The 17054-nt window shown below is 39.6% G+C and overlaps 1 protein-coding gene across 1 annotated transcript in view; it reads right to left on the reverse strand.

The window, feature by feature from the left end:
- Positions 1-3053: 3053 nt before the first annotated feature.
- The window catches only part of PLCH1 (phospholipase C eta 1), a 239079-nt gene continuing 225078 nt past the window's right edge, over positions 3054-17054 (reverse strand). Inside the window, exons 19-24 of the mRNA XM_007106908.4 lie at positions 12793-12877; positions 10488-10634; positions 10169-10248; positions 8365-8424; positions 7573-7927; positions 3054-5143 (exon numbers count right to left, since the gene is read on the reverse strand). Of these exons, the coding sequence (XP_007106970.2) occupies positions 3054-5143; positions 7573-7927; positions 8365-8424; positions 10169-10248; positions 10488-10634; positions 12793-12877 (2817 nt within the window). The remainder of the gene's footprint in view (positions 5144-7572; positions 7928-8364; positions 8425-10168; positions 10249-10487; positions 10635-12792; positions 12878-17054) is intronic.

Consider the following 17054-nt stretch of genomic DNA (forward strand, 5'->3'; position numbering starts at 1 on the left):
AAGATTCTTGACGGGTTGGGTACAACCAGGGAAGAGGAGATGGCAATCAGAGAAGGCTCTCTAGAGGAAAGGATCCTCCAGGATACATCTTGGAAAACGTAGTGGGTAAAGGAGGAAAGGGCAGTCTAAGGCAGAGGAGACCAGGCTATAGAAACAAAGGTACCGAATAGAAGACCTTATATGCAAAGGCTATGGAACCTTATTTCATAAGAGATGGGGATCCACTAAAGGGTTTTAAGTGGGAAAGATGGCTTGATCAGATTTATATTAAGAAGCTTTAAAAGAGGGAGGGGATATGGGGATATATATATACACGTATAGCTGATTCACTAAAAAAAAAAAAAAAAAAAAAGAAGAAGAAGCTTTACTCTGTCCTCTGTGGATACTGCCACTGTTGCAGGCAACTCTCCCAGGCACCTGTCGCTGCCCAGGCTTGGAATATTCCATCCAGCCTCTAAGAAAGGAGTCAAATGAGAGAACTTTGAAACCTCACAGGGCTTGCTCTAGTCAGACTTGCCAGGGAATGGGGGCTTCCTGGACTCTCTAGTTCTCAAAAGAAAAAAATTAGAAAGCCTGTTAATATCTTGCTTGAGATCTCACTGGCTGTGTGATTTCCTTGTGACTGAATGAGTCCCTGATCCATCCTCCAAGCAAATGAAACCCTGGTCAGGAGTCTAACCCGAGCACTGAAAGCTTGCAGTAAAATTTAAGCTTTATTGCTTCCTCTTCCTTATTAGGCAACCCCCAAATAGTAATCATGAATTCACTTTCCCTTCTCTTCCTAAGTCTATCAGTAGAAGAATACTTCATGTATGGGCGACAGACACACAGGATACCTGGGGGATTGGTCTCATAACCCATCACTTGGCACCAACCATTTATGTTACTACTAAATCACCTTGAGATAGGGTTGACATCCATATGTAAACTCTTGGATTTTTTTTAAGAATACAGATTTCTGGGACTTCCCTGGTGGTGCAGTGGTTAAGACTCCAAGCTCCCAATGCAGGGGGCCTGTGGTCAGGGAACTAGATCCCACACGCATGCCACAACTAAGAGTTCACATGCCACAACTGGAGCCCACATGCTGCAACTAAGGAGCCCATGTGCTGCAACTAAGGAGTGGGCGAGCTGCAACTAAGGAGCCCATGAGCTGCAACTAAGACCTGGTGCAACCAAATAAATAAATAATCAGAATGCCTCTATATCCATTAAAAAAAGAGAATCCATATTCCATCAAATTATAAAAGGCAGATAAATTCTATACCTTTCTGCAAATGAATTTCAACAACTTTATACCATGTTAATCTCCTTAAGACAAAGATACTTTAAAAACAAACCAAGGTCTAAGGATGGAACTTTGTGGGTTCAGAACCCCCAAGATGATGAAATATCTCAGGTTCACTAAGGGATGGAAAATGGGTCCCTCTCCTTTCTCTATTACACCCCTACCCCAACCAGCGTCCCAGTGCCTGTCCAAAGAGAGGAAGACCCTCAGCACTGGGGAGAAGTTCAGGGTTGGGAACTGAGAGAAAGCAGAGTCTAACTGATTTCCTCCCCACTCTCCCCACACACAACAGAGATTCAGGTGGCCTAATTTGCCAAATACAGCCTCTTGCCTTCATTGCCTGCATACCCTCCACCCCCGCCCAACCCCCTGTCCCACGCAGGATTTGGGAAGGATTTTTAAACTAGCAACATCATCACCAAATGCAAATAAACTCATTACATTGAATTTCTTCTCAAGTCGCCTTACAAATATGGTCTTTAAAGCACAGTGAAAACACTCAAAGACATGAAATGCTGCTTAAAACTGTACCTGTAGAAGTGACCTCTTCTGCTGCAAAGAGATGAAAAGGCAAATATTTCTGAGTGCTTCGGGTTCCCTACTCAACAGGCATCACATGAGCTTCAATTGCAAAAAAAAAAAAAAAAAAAAAAATTCACGAAGTGTTTAAAAATCTCCTTTAATTATATTTTCATGAACTCCAAGAAGAACATCATTGCAGTTAATGTTACAAAAAAGCAGAGGGACATCTGAACATGCAATAAAAAATGGATTCACAGTGAAAATAATGTATGTTGGTACTAAAATATAGTTACTTGGTTCCCTGAAGGGAAAAGCTTTCTTCTAATTATCTATTCACTTGGGTTTTATCATGAGAAAATATATTTTTTCTGGAAAGCTTTGGGAAGTTTTCAATTTGTGCTGTTATTGTTATAGCATCTGCTGGAAGTCCCTCATTCTGAAAGCCATTATTTGCAGTCTATAATTTAATCAGAAAATTCAAAAGTACAACAAATAGCTTGGCAACTGTGTTCTTGTTACATACAAAGCCATTAGCAAAAATATGTAACAAAATTTACGTGAAACAAACAATTTTGTCCTTATATACAGAAGTTTGCTTTATTCCTCACACCCTCACAGCCTACTCAAAAATGAGAGGGTGTGGGGAAGCAGCTACCAATCTCCTTTGAACTCTCCTTCTGGGTGGGGTAGAGAAATCTTAAAAGGTAAGTTAACTATTTTAATCTTCTTTTAACTGAGTTACAAAAATGCATCTGGGCTTCTTAATAAAGAACAAAAACTAGGAAAAATGATAATTGCTTTAAAATAAAGAATTCATCCCTTTGTCCTTTGTAAAATCTCTTAACAGAGAGTAAAAATGACTGCATTTGTGACTGTGATCTGAGGACACAGAGTAAAGAGCATTTTGATGAAACATACGGACGGTAGAAACCAAGCTGCTGAGAAGTTTCACATCTAGGGCATGCACATACATCATACCAATAGAGTTTACACCTCAGGGGAGAAAGATCAGAAAAGTACACGGGAAATGTCACCCGAAGCTATATACAAACGCATGAACAAGAAGAACACATGGAGTCAAAGGGAGACGGTAATACAAGTTTAAAAATACATTTTAAAATCATCTCAAAGCCAAGGACCATATTTACTGAAAACTCGGACATTCTACAGAATATCTTGTAAACAGTGAAAATGCAGCTTGTTTAAAATGTAAAAAAAAAAAAAAAATGCAGCTTTATGTAATTCACAGTCTCAAAAGAAAATAAATTTCTGGTTTATCATCACTGCTCGGCTCGGTCTGCAAAACGGAATGATGTGAACAGAACTGGTCGGCGTGCCCGGAGCGCAGGGCTGCGCACGCGCCCTCGGGGATACCGCGGCCCTCCACGCCGCAGCCGCCCTTGGCGCTCCGCAAGTAGCCCGCGATGTACGAGCCGGTGGAGTGCCGGTTCCCCGCGGGCGCCGGCGCGCAGGGTTTGCTTCGAAGAACCACTCCTCCCACAGGGCTGGGGTTCACACTTTTCTGCTTGTTGGCTTCCTGCTTTTCCTTGGCGCGACTGGCAATATTGCGCACTCTGCTCTGACTTCTGGATGACAACTTTCTGACCAGTGCCCTGGGGAACTGATTGACATCTTGCTTGGAATACAGCACTTGGCAGCCGTCTTCGTGGTCAAAGGACACAAGCTTCCGCAGCTGTTCGGTCAGGGCATCTATAGGCTCTAACGACTTTGTTTTCACAGTTACGCTCTTCTTGTCTCTGATGCCAGTTGTAACAAAGCTCTTACTAATACACTGGTACTTGCTTTCAAAATTACAGGCGATGTCCTCTGATGTTAAGTCCCCCAGACTTTTGGATTTGCAAGGACTGGGCAGCTTCAGAGCAGGCAGAGGAGGGTGTGTGGACCGCTCGGGGGCAGGGTCATGCATGTCTTGAACGCTAGACAGGGGCCCAGGGGTCTGGTTCTTTTTGGCATCTGAATCTGAGAAATGGTTATGCATAAAACCAGCACCCGGATAGGCTAGACGAGAAATATTTTGATTTTTGACATCCTGAATACTACTGTTGAATATTTCAGAGACCGAAGAGTGGAGAGTCTCTTTACAGTAGCCATTTCTCAAGCCTCTTTGAAAATGTTCCACCACCACATCCTGACTGTATTTCAGTTTTAAAGGAGAAGCGAGGTGACTTGTGCCCTCTCTCCTATATCCATAGGTTGTTAAAGGCAGACTTTGGGAGTCTCCATCCATTTCCACGAGACTGCTCTCCCCAGAATTTAAACAGAGAGTGGGATCCACTATTACATCTTCCAGTGTCAAGTCAGTGGAAGTGGCAGGACTGTGGTTCTTCAGTACTTCCCAGTCTTTTTTGTGGGTGGGGCTTTTTGGTAACCAGCAGTGAGGATTATTAGAGGACAGAGGCACATCGCGTTCCACGGCCCCTGTCTTGGTCTTCCCAGAAAGGTCATCATCTGCTTTAGTTTTAGAGACAGGAGTGCAGATAGTTTCACAAACAGCTGCATGTGTTGAGCATTCAGAGTTCTCGTGCCCCAAGAATGCAATCTGCTCAGGAGATGAGCACAGGAAGGATGACGTGGGTTTTCCACTGGAAAAGCCATGCTTGAAGGGCATTTTTAGGTCCATGGTAGGCAAGGGAGGATGGCCCGCTATCACACTGGGGCTCTGAAGATGAGACACAACTGTGGGGTTAACCTGGTCGCTGGTCTCATCGAACTGGCCAATCAGTGCTGAGATGGAACTGCCAGGCTCATTCTCATTTGTCAAAGTGACATTATCAATAAGATGGGAAATTTCACTCTCCTGGAGAATTGCAGTGGAATGTAAGTCAGGTATGTCAGAACAGAGCGTAGAGACGTCTGACAAAGAAAAGGATGTTGCAGCTCTGCCCTTATCCCAATTACCTTCCAGCTTCTTAATCTCCAGATTGCTTTGAGAAAGGATGCTTCCTGACAATGCACTTTTCCCTACCACGAAGCCCCCAGCATTCCCGTTTTCCTTGGTTTTCACACCACATAGATCTTGTGTTAGGCTAACTGCAGGGTCACGAGCCAAATGCTGCCTTGGGGAGAAGGATTTGTTGGTGCACTGGTGTTCCTGGCGATCACTTGACACATGTGATTTGGTTCTCCCACCCTTTGGACCTGGTACCAACTGTTCTGTGATTGACAAGTTGGCGGTAGAAACAGCAGAGTCCCCGTGGCTGATGTCTTTGTGGAGGAGAGCGCTGGAGGAAGCGGATAACTTTTTGCTGAAATTTGGAAAATGTTGGTCTTTTATACTTGCCTTCCCATCTCTTCTGCCATCCTTATCTTCTGCTGAATGAAACAAACAATATTTTAAGTGAAATGTATCACTTTATGTAGGACCTGCAAACACTCATGTTTGTCTTCAGACAGACAAATGGAAAATGTAAATCTGTTACATCGTGACAATATAATTATGGATTGCATAGATTTGCAACAAAGTGTCTGTGTGATGGATAAATGGTAAAATTTCACTGAAACTTCCCTTTGAATAGCTATTACATCAGCTAAGGATGTAATAATCATTGTAAAAAAAATGTCAATGAGTTACCATACTTTTACAGTGAAGATTACCTTAAGTTGTTTCCTATTCAGATTTGTACTACACAGAAGCATGGCAATAAAAACAGAACAAGACAGCTCTGTTAAACAAAGTATTGTGGTACCTGTAAGCAAGATACTGTAAGCTTTCAAAGTTATACATGTGTTAGAGAAAAATAAAACCCCACACAAATCATTATGAAAAACATTTTGGCAAAATACTAATTTTAACCAATTAATTTCTAAAACAAATTGGAGGGTGCAATAGATGCATTAAAATATCAGTATCTGTTGACTTTAAAATGTAAAAATAAAGACTTGGTCACCAATTTTATACCATTGCTAATAACTAATTTTCTGTTGATCCTATTTTTTTGGTTTTAATATATAAAATTCATATTGCATTCTCCCCTAAAAGAGGCAGTAAGATATCAGGCACAGTAAGGAAAACTATAAAAATACACAATTCAAAGTAATTTGGGGTACCCCATCCTGTTTAGTATAGTGCTAAGACAATATTGATATTAGGTGTTCAAGTATTCTTAATCACATTATTTTAACGGATTTTATGCTTTCAGTTATGAGAATCAAGAAAATATGTTTAACTTTTTATTAAATATTTTCCTAACTAAAAAAATTCATCATAAAAATTTGATAAACCCAAAAATTATACGGAAAAAAATAAAGATTATATGATGTTACCACTCAGATAGCCACTGTAAGCTTTTGTAGAGGGATAGAACTATGTATACAATTTTTTATTCTGAATTTTTTCCACTTAATTTTTCTTCTACATGATAACTTGAATCATTGCATGGTTGTGTACTGCTCCATATTTATAAGTTTTATACTTAAGTATTATTAAATATATTATGCTATATATATGTGAATAACTTATATAAATTTCCTGTTTTTTAAAGGGAGGAAAGAAACATAACTGTTGCTTTCTAACTCACCTTAATGGTAGTAACATCTTAATTGTGGCATTACAGGATTAATTATTACTAATTTCTTTTGCTTTATTTTCCCTCCAAAATGGAGTTATTTATATTTATATATAGTTTACTTTCCCCCAAAATGGAGTTTTGAAATAAATTTTAAAGCATATATTTCATCTCTTCTCTGATACTGCTCTTTCAAACTTGTTAACTGCCTTTTTCTCCTTCAAATAACCCATTCAAAAATTGGTTTGTCTCCCTACAATATCTTACAATAAAAATCAATACAAGCAAAGTGGTGTTTGTGAGAAAATAGAGCATTGAAATTAGACTGCATGATGAAAGAATTTTGCTGAAAGAAACAGGTATCACATTCTGCTGTCTGAAGTGATTTTGATTTAATTAAAACTTATTTGTTGCAGAGACCTCACATGGACACAGTTTTGGTGCTTAAATTATCTAAAATAGGGTGGGGGAAGAGTCACCGACACAAGGCAAGAGCTCTTTGGTACACTGTAAAGCAGATATCACTCTTTATCACGTTCTTGATATGAGTGAAGCATTATGCTCAAATTAGGGGAAAAGGTGGGTAATGCCTGGTTCCTACGCCTGAGGAATCTATGAATGGACAGGAGCTACAGACTGCTTCCTTCCCTGCCAACATCCAGGGGTCAGGGAAACGAGACCATAGGAAAACAGCTAATAAGCTACCTCTTGAGGAAGCAAAGATTTCTCAAGTGAAGAAGGTGGATTACTTTTAACATCTGGATTTTCCTCTTTCTCCATAAACATTTCCAATTGTAGAAAACATGTTATATGGTGGGAAAGAAATATAACTAAACTCAACCTCAGAAAAGTCAATTTAATTCTATTCCTCCTCAGAAAATCAGTAAATATTGTACCCACTTAGAAAACCATGATCTCTGCTCATATTTTGCAGGTTTCACCTCCCTCTGTTGTACCTCATAGACCCGTAGGCTCCATGCCATCACACCTGATTCCTCACTGTCAATTTCAGATGTCAATGTTATTTTGAGGCTTTAGGTGACTAGGAGATAGCTCTTTTACCACCCACTCCCCAAAGTTTAAAATATGGTCTAAAAGGTAACACTGTAATGTACTGTAATGATTTTTCAGTATATTTTACTTTGACTACAAAATGTCAGCCATGTAATAATGGTAATTAGGGACCAAAATGGGCCTTAAAGGGGTGTAATCTTAGAGAAAAGTAAAGCATCTTACCCAGAGAGTTCTCTTTTCCTTCTGTGTCTTTTGCAGTTTCGGATATAGGCAGCGACAGAGCCCCCAGAAGACTTCGGTCAACAGGCATAGAGACAGGGCGTGCTTGCAAACTCCGTGGGGTCCTTCTCAGGACCCCATCTTGATCTCTTGCAGCCTCAGACACAGAATCCTTTATCTCTACCATTTCTTGGAAGCCCATTTTGCTCTTTTTTCTGCCTTTGGCTGGAGCACTGGCTGTGCGTCGCAGAATCCTATCTCCAATCGATCGCTTCCGAACATAATGGGAACTGTTTTCTGAAGAGCTGTGCCTGGGATTCTTATTGAACAGCCCCTTCAGACCTTGGAGCTGTCTGTTCTGAAGACACAAAAGGACCAAGCACAAGTTAAGCAAATACCACTGTGTCAACTGCTTGCCTTTTAAATGACAGCTCCATGAAAAATGGTTACAAAACGAAATCTCACAGCCACTGAAGAATATTCAAACCAAGAAAACAGCAGCTCACAGCATGTTTGCACAACGTCATGCACATTTTATCAACCTGACTTTGGGAGGAAGGCAGCCTTCCATTTTCACAACCAAGCTTTCCCACAAGTTTCCTGCCCAAAGATGACAAGGTGGTAGGAAGAGTTTCCACAGTGAAAAGACTATAATGAACTTGAGCCACCTTAAAGCAACAGATGCATGTTTTAAAGCGGTAAGCAGGAAGATGGAGCGATGTGAGAGAGCATGCCGCCATGACCACTGAAAGAGAAACGCGCCAGCAAGAGCCAAGCACCATGCTGAGAAACTACCTTTGTAGCTCCTAGAAAGTGCAATATAGTGTAACTGGGGTTGAGTATTAAAGGGCTCCACTGCAAGGGGGAAAAAAGCACAACAAAACACAATTTGGGCTCATTCAAGAAGGCTGCACAAGTAAAAACAGAAGGAGATAGAACACATATGCTCTATAGAACACATATGGTCTATAAGCCCTTTCTCCCACTTTGGATTTTTAGTCACAAGTTCATTCATTGCTCAGTTCACCACCATCATGTTGTGGTTTATGCATATCAACCCAAACACACCTTGAAAGTAATAAATGACTTACACATGGACATTTATTTAGGAGAGAGAACACAAGTCCTACAGAACACTTTCCTGGCTCAGGTTTTTAACAAACTGATTTTTATTATTTCCCTCAATCATGTTAAGTGCTAGAGATGCTGTTTTGTTCACCTGGGATTCCTAGAAATTCAAGAATCATTTTTCGATCATTTACATTTGTGTATGTTTAGGCCAGAGGAGAGGGCCCAACAAGCACAAATAGAAACCCAGGACTAAACACAGAAAGTCATAAAACTTTATCACTCTTAGAAATTAGGATCCTTAGCACCTCACCCCTCCCAACTGATGGATGTGAGAATAAACACATACCTCCTATTTCAGGCCAAATTGGTCCACTACCTGCCAGTTGGATTATAGTCTTTAATAATATTAATATTAGCTAACATTTCTGAGCATTTACTATGTGCCAGGCAGCTTTTTAAAAATAAAGTATTTGTTTATGAAGTAGGTACTATTTTTACCCCACATGTACAAATAAGGACACGGAAGCACAGAGAATGTATATACCTCTGGAGGAGGAGCTCCAGGCAATGCAGACCTTCTGATAAAGAGCACTGGACATTCCCGGGCCCTGGTCAATGCTACAGTCCCTCCAAATCACATCTAGTCCTGAAAATTGATTCCAGTGGCCAAGTCCCCAATTACTTGGCATTACCAGAGGACAGCCTATTGATTTGTAAATCTCAAGTGAGCTCTGCAATGAAGAAACTGGCATCAGCAAAGAGCTAGAATACACTTTTATGGTCTCTTCCTTTTAAGTCCTGTGGGTGGCTTTTAATTCATTCATGATTTTTAGGTTTCCAGTTGAATACAATGGCACTAAATGAATGCATCCTGCCTAGAACTGGCTGGGATCATAGCCCAGTTAGTACAGGTACTTCAAACATCTGAGACTACATTTCCCACTGCAGCCAGCTGGGTCTTTTTAAGGATTACAGTAAAATTCAAATATGTAAGTCTATCTTTACTGTTTTAGTCAAACAAATGATTGCCCTAGAGAGTAATCGTTTTCTCAATTCTTTTAAGCCCAGAGAGGGCCCCTAGGTGGAGGGAATGAGTACACACCCCTAAAAAGAGGAAGGAGCACACACGGATGGAGACCTGTGGGCAGGAGAGCACACTGAGCACAGTGTGGGCTGGGCTTCACTAGAGTTTTCTGTTAAAAAAACAGCTTGTCGGGGCTTCCCTGGTGGCGCAGTGGTTGCGCGTCCGCCTGCCGAGGCAGGGGAACCGGGTTCGCGCCCGGTCTGGGAGGATTCCACATGCCGCGGAGCGGCTGGGCCCGTGAGCCATGGCCGCTGGGCCTGCGCGTCCGGAGCCTGTGCTCTGCAACGGGAGAGGCCGCAGCGGAGGGAGGCCCGCATACCACAAAAAAAAAAAAAAAAAACAGCTTGTCAAGATACACGTTCCCTTTTATGCAATGAATTAGAAAACTTTATTAAGGACCATATTATTGTTGCATGTGGCTTTAAGCCCTGTGATCTTTCTTACCTTTCCATAGATTTCATTGATTGTTATGTGGACAAAAATGGATGCTTCTGTCAGTCCTTCCAAATAGACATGCCGGTAGCCTGATAAAAGTAGAGAAAGTAGTTTCCTTTTAGTTGAACTTGCATTTGGCTTTCCCACGGGTGCAAGAGAATTAAATACCTGACCATACTATAGTTCTTTATGTTAACACTCACATAATCATATAACACATATTTTGTATATCATATATGCCATGTATCATGTATATCACATATCATATATTAAATCTTCCAAAGAAAAGGAATGGTCAGTCTCGAGAGAGAAGGCCAGCCAGACTTACCAGGCACTAAGCTGCTAAAGGTCACAGTTCTTTGCCCAACAAAATCTCGTCCAATTGGATCGTGATCCCACACAAGGAACCGAACCAAAGCTATTTCTGGCATGTGTACTGTAAATGTGAGGGTTTCTTCCCACACAGGGTTAAATCCTCAGAGAAATAGGAAAAGACAAATTAGAAAAGCAAAGGCGTTGGCTAAAAATGATTTAGCAGCAACATCTGCAAAGCAGACAGTGAAAATTGCTTGCAATGGTTATTAAACTCGTGAAGATGACTGAGCCACCCCGGGATGCCTTACTAAAATAAAGCCTTGGAATTTACCCCATTGCTAGAAAATAATTGGTAAGAAATTGCCTGTAAATTATTACATCAATTCTAATAATCTTTGAGGCCAAATTGCATTGTAGAGAAAGCTCTTTTAGACAATATCCAGAATGTTTCAATAAGCTCAAAAAGTGTCTACAGTAGTGATCTAAGAATAATGTTTTAGCAAAAGCAATAAAGAATGATTCCTCTCCCCCACCCCCATCCCACCCCAGTAGAATGATGCTTCTCACCCACCAAAGAGTCTGCTGCTGTAAGCATCACCAGCAAGCATTTTGTAAGGTTTCAATGCTATGGTACATTTACCATCCTATTTAATTCTTATGGTAATCCTCTAAGGGTGGCAGGGCAGAGGTTTTCTTCTAATTAAGAAAAAATATATATTACTGACTTTCAAAAATATATAACTTAAAAGTTACACAAGTAACCCATGCTCACTTTTTTTTTTTTTTAATTCGGTACGCGGGCCTCTCACTGTTGTGGCCTCTCCCGTTGCGGAGCACAGGCTCCGGACGCGCAGGCTCAGCGGCTTTAGCGGCCAAGGCTCACGGGCCCAGCCGCTCCGCGGCATGTGGGATCTTCCCGGACCAGGGCACGAACCCGTGTCCCCTGCATCGGCAGGCGGACTCTCAACCACTGCGCCACCAGGGAAGCCCTATGCTCACTTTTTAACATAGGAAATATAATGCTCGTTTTATAGTTGAGAAAACTGATGTTCAGAGAAAATAACATGCTTAACATCATACAACTAGTGACAGAGCCAAAGGAGATGAGGCACTGCTGATTTCCAGTGGCTTCTCATGAAGCAAGACCTTAATACATGAAAGATGACATATTTTCATAGCTACTGAAAATAAATAGGAAAGGCATATAATTCAACACAAATTCTAAAAGGCAAAACCACGTTTATTTCTTGGTAAAATTCTCTCAGATAAAATAATTAAACTGATAAAAATTCAAGTACTCTGTAAGTTTGTTTTCCTTTTCTAAAAATGAAAATTCATGTTATTAAATGTATGCATTCAGGAGGCATCAGCCACTTAACCCTAATGCCTTAGCTAATGAAATAATTATGGACTGAAAATCATTGAGATGTCCCTCCTGAACAAGAGAAGAGATACTTTTTGTTGACTTAGTGATGACATCTCAATTATTTCTGAGACCAAAAACAAAATATATTGAGCATTGGTAGGAAAATGCAGTATGGGAAGTTTGCTTATTTTAAGCATGTTATTTCCTAAGTAAGAGGTTTGTTCTACTTTTGAACCCTCAAATTCCTTTCCTTAAACTCCTCTTAAGGTCTCTTTAGGAACCTCTAATTTCCCAAACGTTTTGAGGATTGGGGTTTAGATTTTTTACAGTATTAAGGACTAGAGATTGAGAAAAACAGGCATGCAATAATGTTTGTCATATGTATGAATAAATACAACCTTAGAAGATTACTAAGAAAAAGACATGAGGCTTGAGTAAAGAAAGTTTTCTTTACATGATGGCCAAAACAGAAGAACGCTGCCCATGCACCACAAGTACATATTCAAGAAGTAAACTTGCCAGAGCGTGCTGCACTTGCCTTTACAGTTGTACATGCTCCAGAAAAAAATGAGAAATCATTAGGACGTGGGCTTCACAAATGAGAACTTTGAGGCAACTCATGTCATGAAAACAACATAAAAATATAACGAGTCATTTTCCTACATGAAGTTTTAAACCAGATCTTTAAAATATCATTCATTTCACAGGAAAAAACCATTCGCTTCAAAAGCAGAAGTCTTGAGAGCCTAGATTACAACATCCATCAAAATATACCATGCATCAATACCATATTTACTTAGTTTTATGTGTTGAAAAAATCTTAACAAAACTCAGATGGCAGTTACAGATTTTAGAAATTTGTTTCTCTTCCATGTAGACAAATTCTCTTTTTCAGTGCAAACTCTATTGCTAGAGCATCCTTATTAAAAGTGAACAGAGATTATAATCTTACCATTGTCATCTACCACGCGAGTTTGATCTTTACAACAATCTACTGGCAATCCGATAATTTCAACTTCTACAAAAGGATCAATGATCTATATAGATAAAGAAAGTATTACTACAACTGATAAATTTCTACACGTTAATTTAAGAATATCGGACAAAATATCACATATCAACAGCAACCCATTTATTTAGGTGCTTACTAAGAAAGAGAAATTGTACCAGATTCAACAGAGTCAACTATGAAGCAGGAATAAAAAAAAGATTACATTGTTATTTGCCAATATCTACTAATGCTACAAAAACTTAACCCGATGAACCTTCAACTCCAGTTGAAGGTATATACCCAACAGAAATGAGAGCGTCTATCTATGCAGAAATGCTCAGAGCAGGTGAATTCATAATAGTCACACATTGGAAACAACCTAAATGTCCATTATGAGTAAGATGGATAAACTGTGGAATATTCATTTAATGACTACATAGCAATGAAAAAATAACAAAGCTGTGCTACATAGCCATAATGTGGAACAAGCCAGACACGAAAGAGTGTATATCGTCAGAGTCCATTTACATAAAGCTTGAGCACAGACTAAATTAATCTGTTTTGACAGGGACTGGTATTTGATGGGGGGAGGGGAGGGCTGGGAGTAGATATTGACTGGGAGGGTGGACGGAAGCCTTCTGGGGGTTCTGGATATGTTCTACCTTGATCTGCTTACATAATAATTAATCAAGTTATCCACATTTGATTGGTGCACTTTAATGTAGTTAAATCAATTGTGTACTATGATGTAAATTTAAAAGTATTTAAAAATAAAAAGATGAAAAGGTAATCAAAAGAAAAATATGAGTGTTTAGTTCCCCTCCTCCTCATCTTTACCTCCCCCATATCCCCTGCCCTCTGGGAGAGGGATCCTGCTTTGTTTGTCATCTGTAAGCTCTCTTTGGAGTGCCAGTACTGGATAAGTAGCAATGAAGGAATAAAATCCTAAGGAACCCAGAAAGGAGAGAATTATGAAGTCTGGGAAAACATATTTTTAGGACCTTGGAGAGTAAGGAGAATACAGTTTTGGAGGGAGCTTCCTGGAATATGAGCTACAGGTAAGATAGAAAAACATTTTGAGACAATTAGGTGGATAGACACACTTTTTGTTTACTAAATAAATCACAGCTAAAGTTTACTCGTTTTCCATTAATTCTCTGATGCTAGAAGTTTTTCCTTAGAATAGAACACTTGGTAAAACTGTACCATTGGAAGTCTTGGATTTGGGGGCAGCTAATGAATATGACTAAGGAAAATAAAATTAAATTCCTTAATTTTAAGGAATTTAAGAGGCTTAATTTAAGTCTAAATTAAGGAATTTAAGAAGCAACAGGCTTGAAGAACAACTTCCTCCTTCGACACTTGGTTCCTGTGCTGGACTTTGGCAAGTCGTGTAACTGTCTGTGCTTCAGTTTCCTCATCTGTAAACCTAAGATAACAGTGTCCGCTTCATCATGCTGTAATCCAGGTGACATGCTGGGAGAATGGATGGATAGTGGTAGCAAGATTAGGGAGAGATTTGGGAGGTAGAATGTCCAAGAGATGCTAATTGAGTAGATGTGGAGAGCAAAGAAAAGGTGAAAATTAAAGATGACAATCAATTTTCTGATTAGGAGCAAGAAAAATTATTATTTCATTCTCAGAGATATGAACAATGTGAGAGATCACATTGGGGACTAGAGGGGGGAGAAACTATATTTTCGTTAGCCTCTGACTAAAGCACAAATAGTAGAGTATTCGTACTGTAATTTTGTGCCTGGCAGAAATCACAGATGTTTTCAAGTCACATTATAGTTGTTGCAGAAATCTCCGTGTATCACCCATACTTATCACGACTTCAAAATTCTAATAGTTATTCAACCCCCCTCTAGATCCTGCTATTTACTGTATACATATTTGTATGTCACAGTTTGTTTTTAATATACTGATAAGTGAATTTCAATATAATTTGTCCTGTGTACCTTTATCTATTTTATTTTATGCATTTAAACACATTATTCTGAGAAGGGGTCCAAAGGCCTCATCAGATGCCAATGGGTTCTATGGCTCAAAAAAGAGTTAAAATCTCCTGACAGAGAACCTCATAAACTACAATAAGGAGGTTGGATTTTATTTTAATTATAAAAGAAAGATAATCCTCATACATTTAAATGATTACTCTAACCCCACAGACTATGTATTACAAAGATAAAGAAATACCCACGCAGTGAAAAACACCTGGAAAAAACCTCCTTATCCAAGTAACATTATCAATCCAGGGATAAACCGACATAATATGGCCCCTGATATGATACACTGAGAAGGATAAACATTGCCCATGTAGTATTCTTGCCAAATATGTTTAGTCTGATTCTAATCATGAACAAACAATCAGGTAATCCAAACTGAAGGACACTCTGGACACAACTGGCTTGGACATTTTTAAAAATACCAACATAATGAAAACAAAAGCTGGAGAACTGTTTTATATTTTAAAAGACCAAAGAGAAATGACAACTAAAAGCAATGTGTGATTCTTAATTGGATTCTGAATCTAAAAAGAAAAAAAGAAGATGTAAGAACAATTTGGGGACAATGGGGAAAAATTGAATATAGATTTTATATTAGATAACATTAGTGTATCAACAAACTATTGCGTATAAGATAGGCTCAAGGATGTATTGTACAACGTGGGAAATACAGCCAATATTTTGTAATAGCTGTAAATGGACAGTAACCTGTAAAAATTTTTTAAAATAAAATTTAAAAAAATGAATAAAGTTCTGATGGTCTAAAAAAATAAAATAAAATAGAAAAGAATATATTATTGTACCGATATTAAATGTCATGGGTGTAACGACTGTATTGTGGTTATACAGGATAACCTTCTTGTTCTTAAGAGACAAATGCTTAAGTATTTAGGGATCGGGGTCATGATGTTAACTTACTCTCAAATGACTCTCCAAAGAAAAGAAAATGCATATATATACACACATATATATAATTAAATTTTGTAATATTTGCTTTATTTCTCCCTTTCATGTGGATAAGTATATATGTATGTGTATATGTATATTTATGCACACATTTACACATGAAAGGAAGATAAAGCAAAAGTAACAAAATTTAATGAGTTAATTGGTGAATCTAGGTGCTGGAGATATGGTGTTCATTTTATGATTATTGCAACTTTCCTGAGGTTTGAAATTTTTCAAATTAAAAAGTTTGGGGGAAAATATAGGAAGTGAGTCTTCCTTTTTGCAGACAAAGAAAAATGGAAAGAAGAGGAAGTGAGGATAAACTTTCTGATACTACCAAAATAACTATTCTTGCTGCTGAGAGAACAGAATTGGAAGCAGGGAGGCCAGTGAGCTGGGAGGCTACTGCAGCAGAACTGCCAAGAGATGATGTTGGCTTGGATTAGGCTGAAGGCAATGCAGATGGAAGACATGGTCCCACGTGAAGCTCCTACTTTCTCAGAGGGAGGACACGGGGCCATCTACTGGAGAAAGTGATGAGAACAAATGTTTGAGGAGAGACGAGGTTGAAAATAGCCACTGTGGAGAATAGGATAGAGGACTGATCAGGTGGAGTTGGGATGGCAGTGCAGCACTACGTGTGGGTCAGTGGAGATTTAAGACAGAGTTGAGTTGATGGTGGGACCACTGCAGAGCTGCATGGTTTCACCATCGACATTCCAGATCCAGAAAGGATAGTTTAACAGGTGGGAGTGGCAAAGAGCTTGAAGTGATGGACCACTCCTGAGAAGAAGGACATGAACAGAGGAGGGGCTGACAGGAAGGGAGAAAATGGAGGCCAAGGAGGCCAAGAGCAGGTGGAATGGGAATAACGGAATGAAAGCTCTGCAAAGAGCGGAGGCTGTGGTCACAGAGGGAGACATTTAAAAATTACTCAACAGAAATGCAGCAAGGCAAGAGCCAGCCTGTGGCTAGGGAGCAGGTGGCTGATGTGCAGCAGAGATGAGGGTCACAGTGGATGAGAAAGGCAGATGGAAGGTTAAGATGTTCTCCTAGGCAATGTGTCTATTAATAACAAAATTGCTCCTTGCATCTCAATTTAGCATTGACAGTGTCAGTCTTGAATCGTGAATTGAACTGTATTGCACTCATGCCTCCAAAATAGATGATGCACTGCACTCCAGAAAGAATTGTGTGTGCTTTGCCAATAAGTCAGTTAATATCTGATGAGCTGAGGTCAGTGCTCATTTACAAACACACACACAC

The sequence above is a fragment of the Physeter macrocephalus genome, chromosome 1, assembly GCF_002837175.3.
Source record: "Physeter macrocephalus isolate SW-GA chromosome 1, ASM283717v5, whole genome shotgun sequence".
Taxonomy (NCBI): domain Eukaryota; kingdom Metazoa; phylum Chordata; class Mammalia; order Artiodactyla; family Physeteridae; genus Physeter; species Physeter macrocephalus.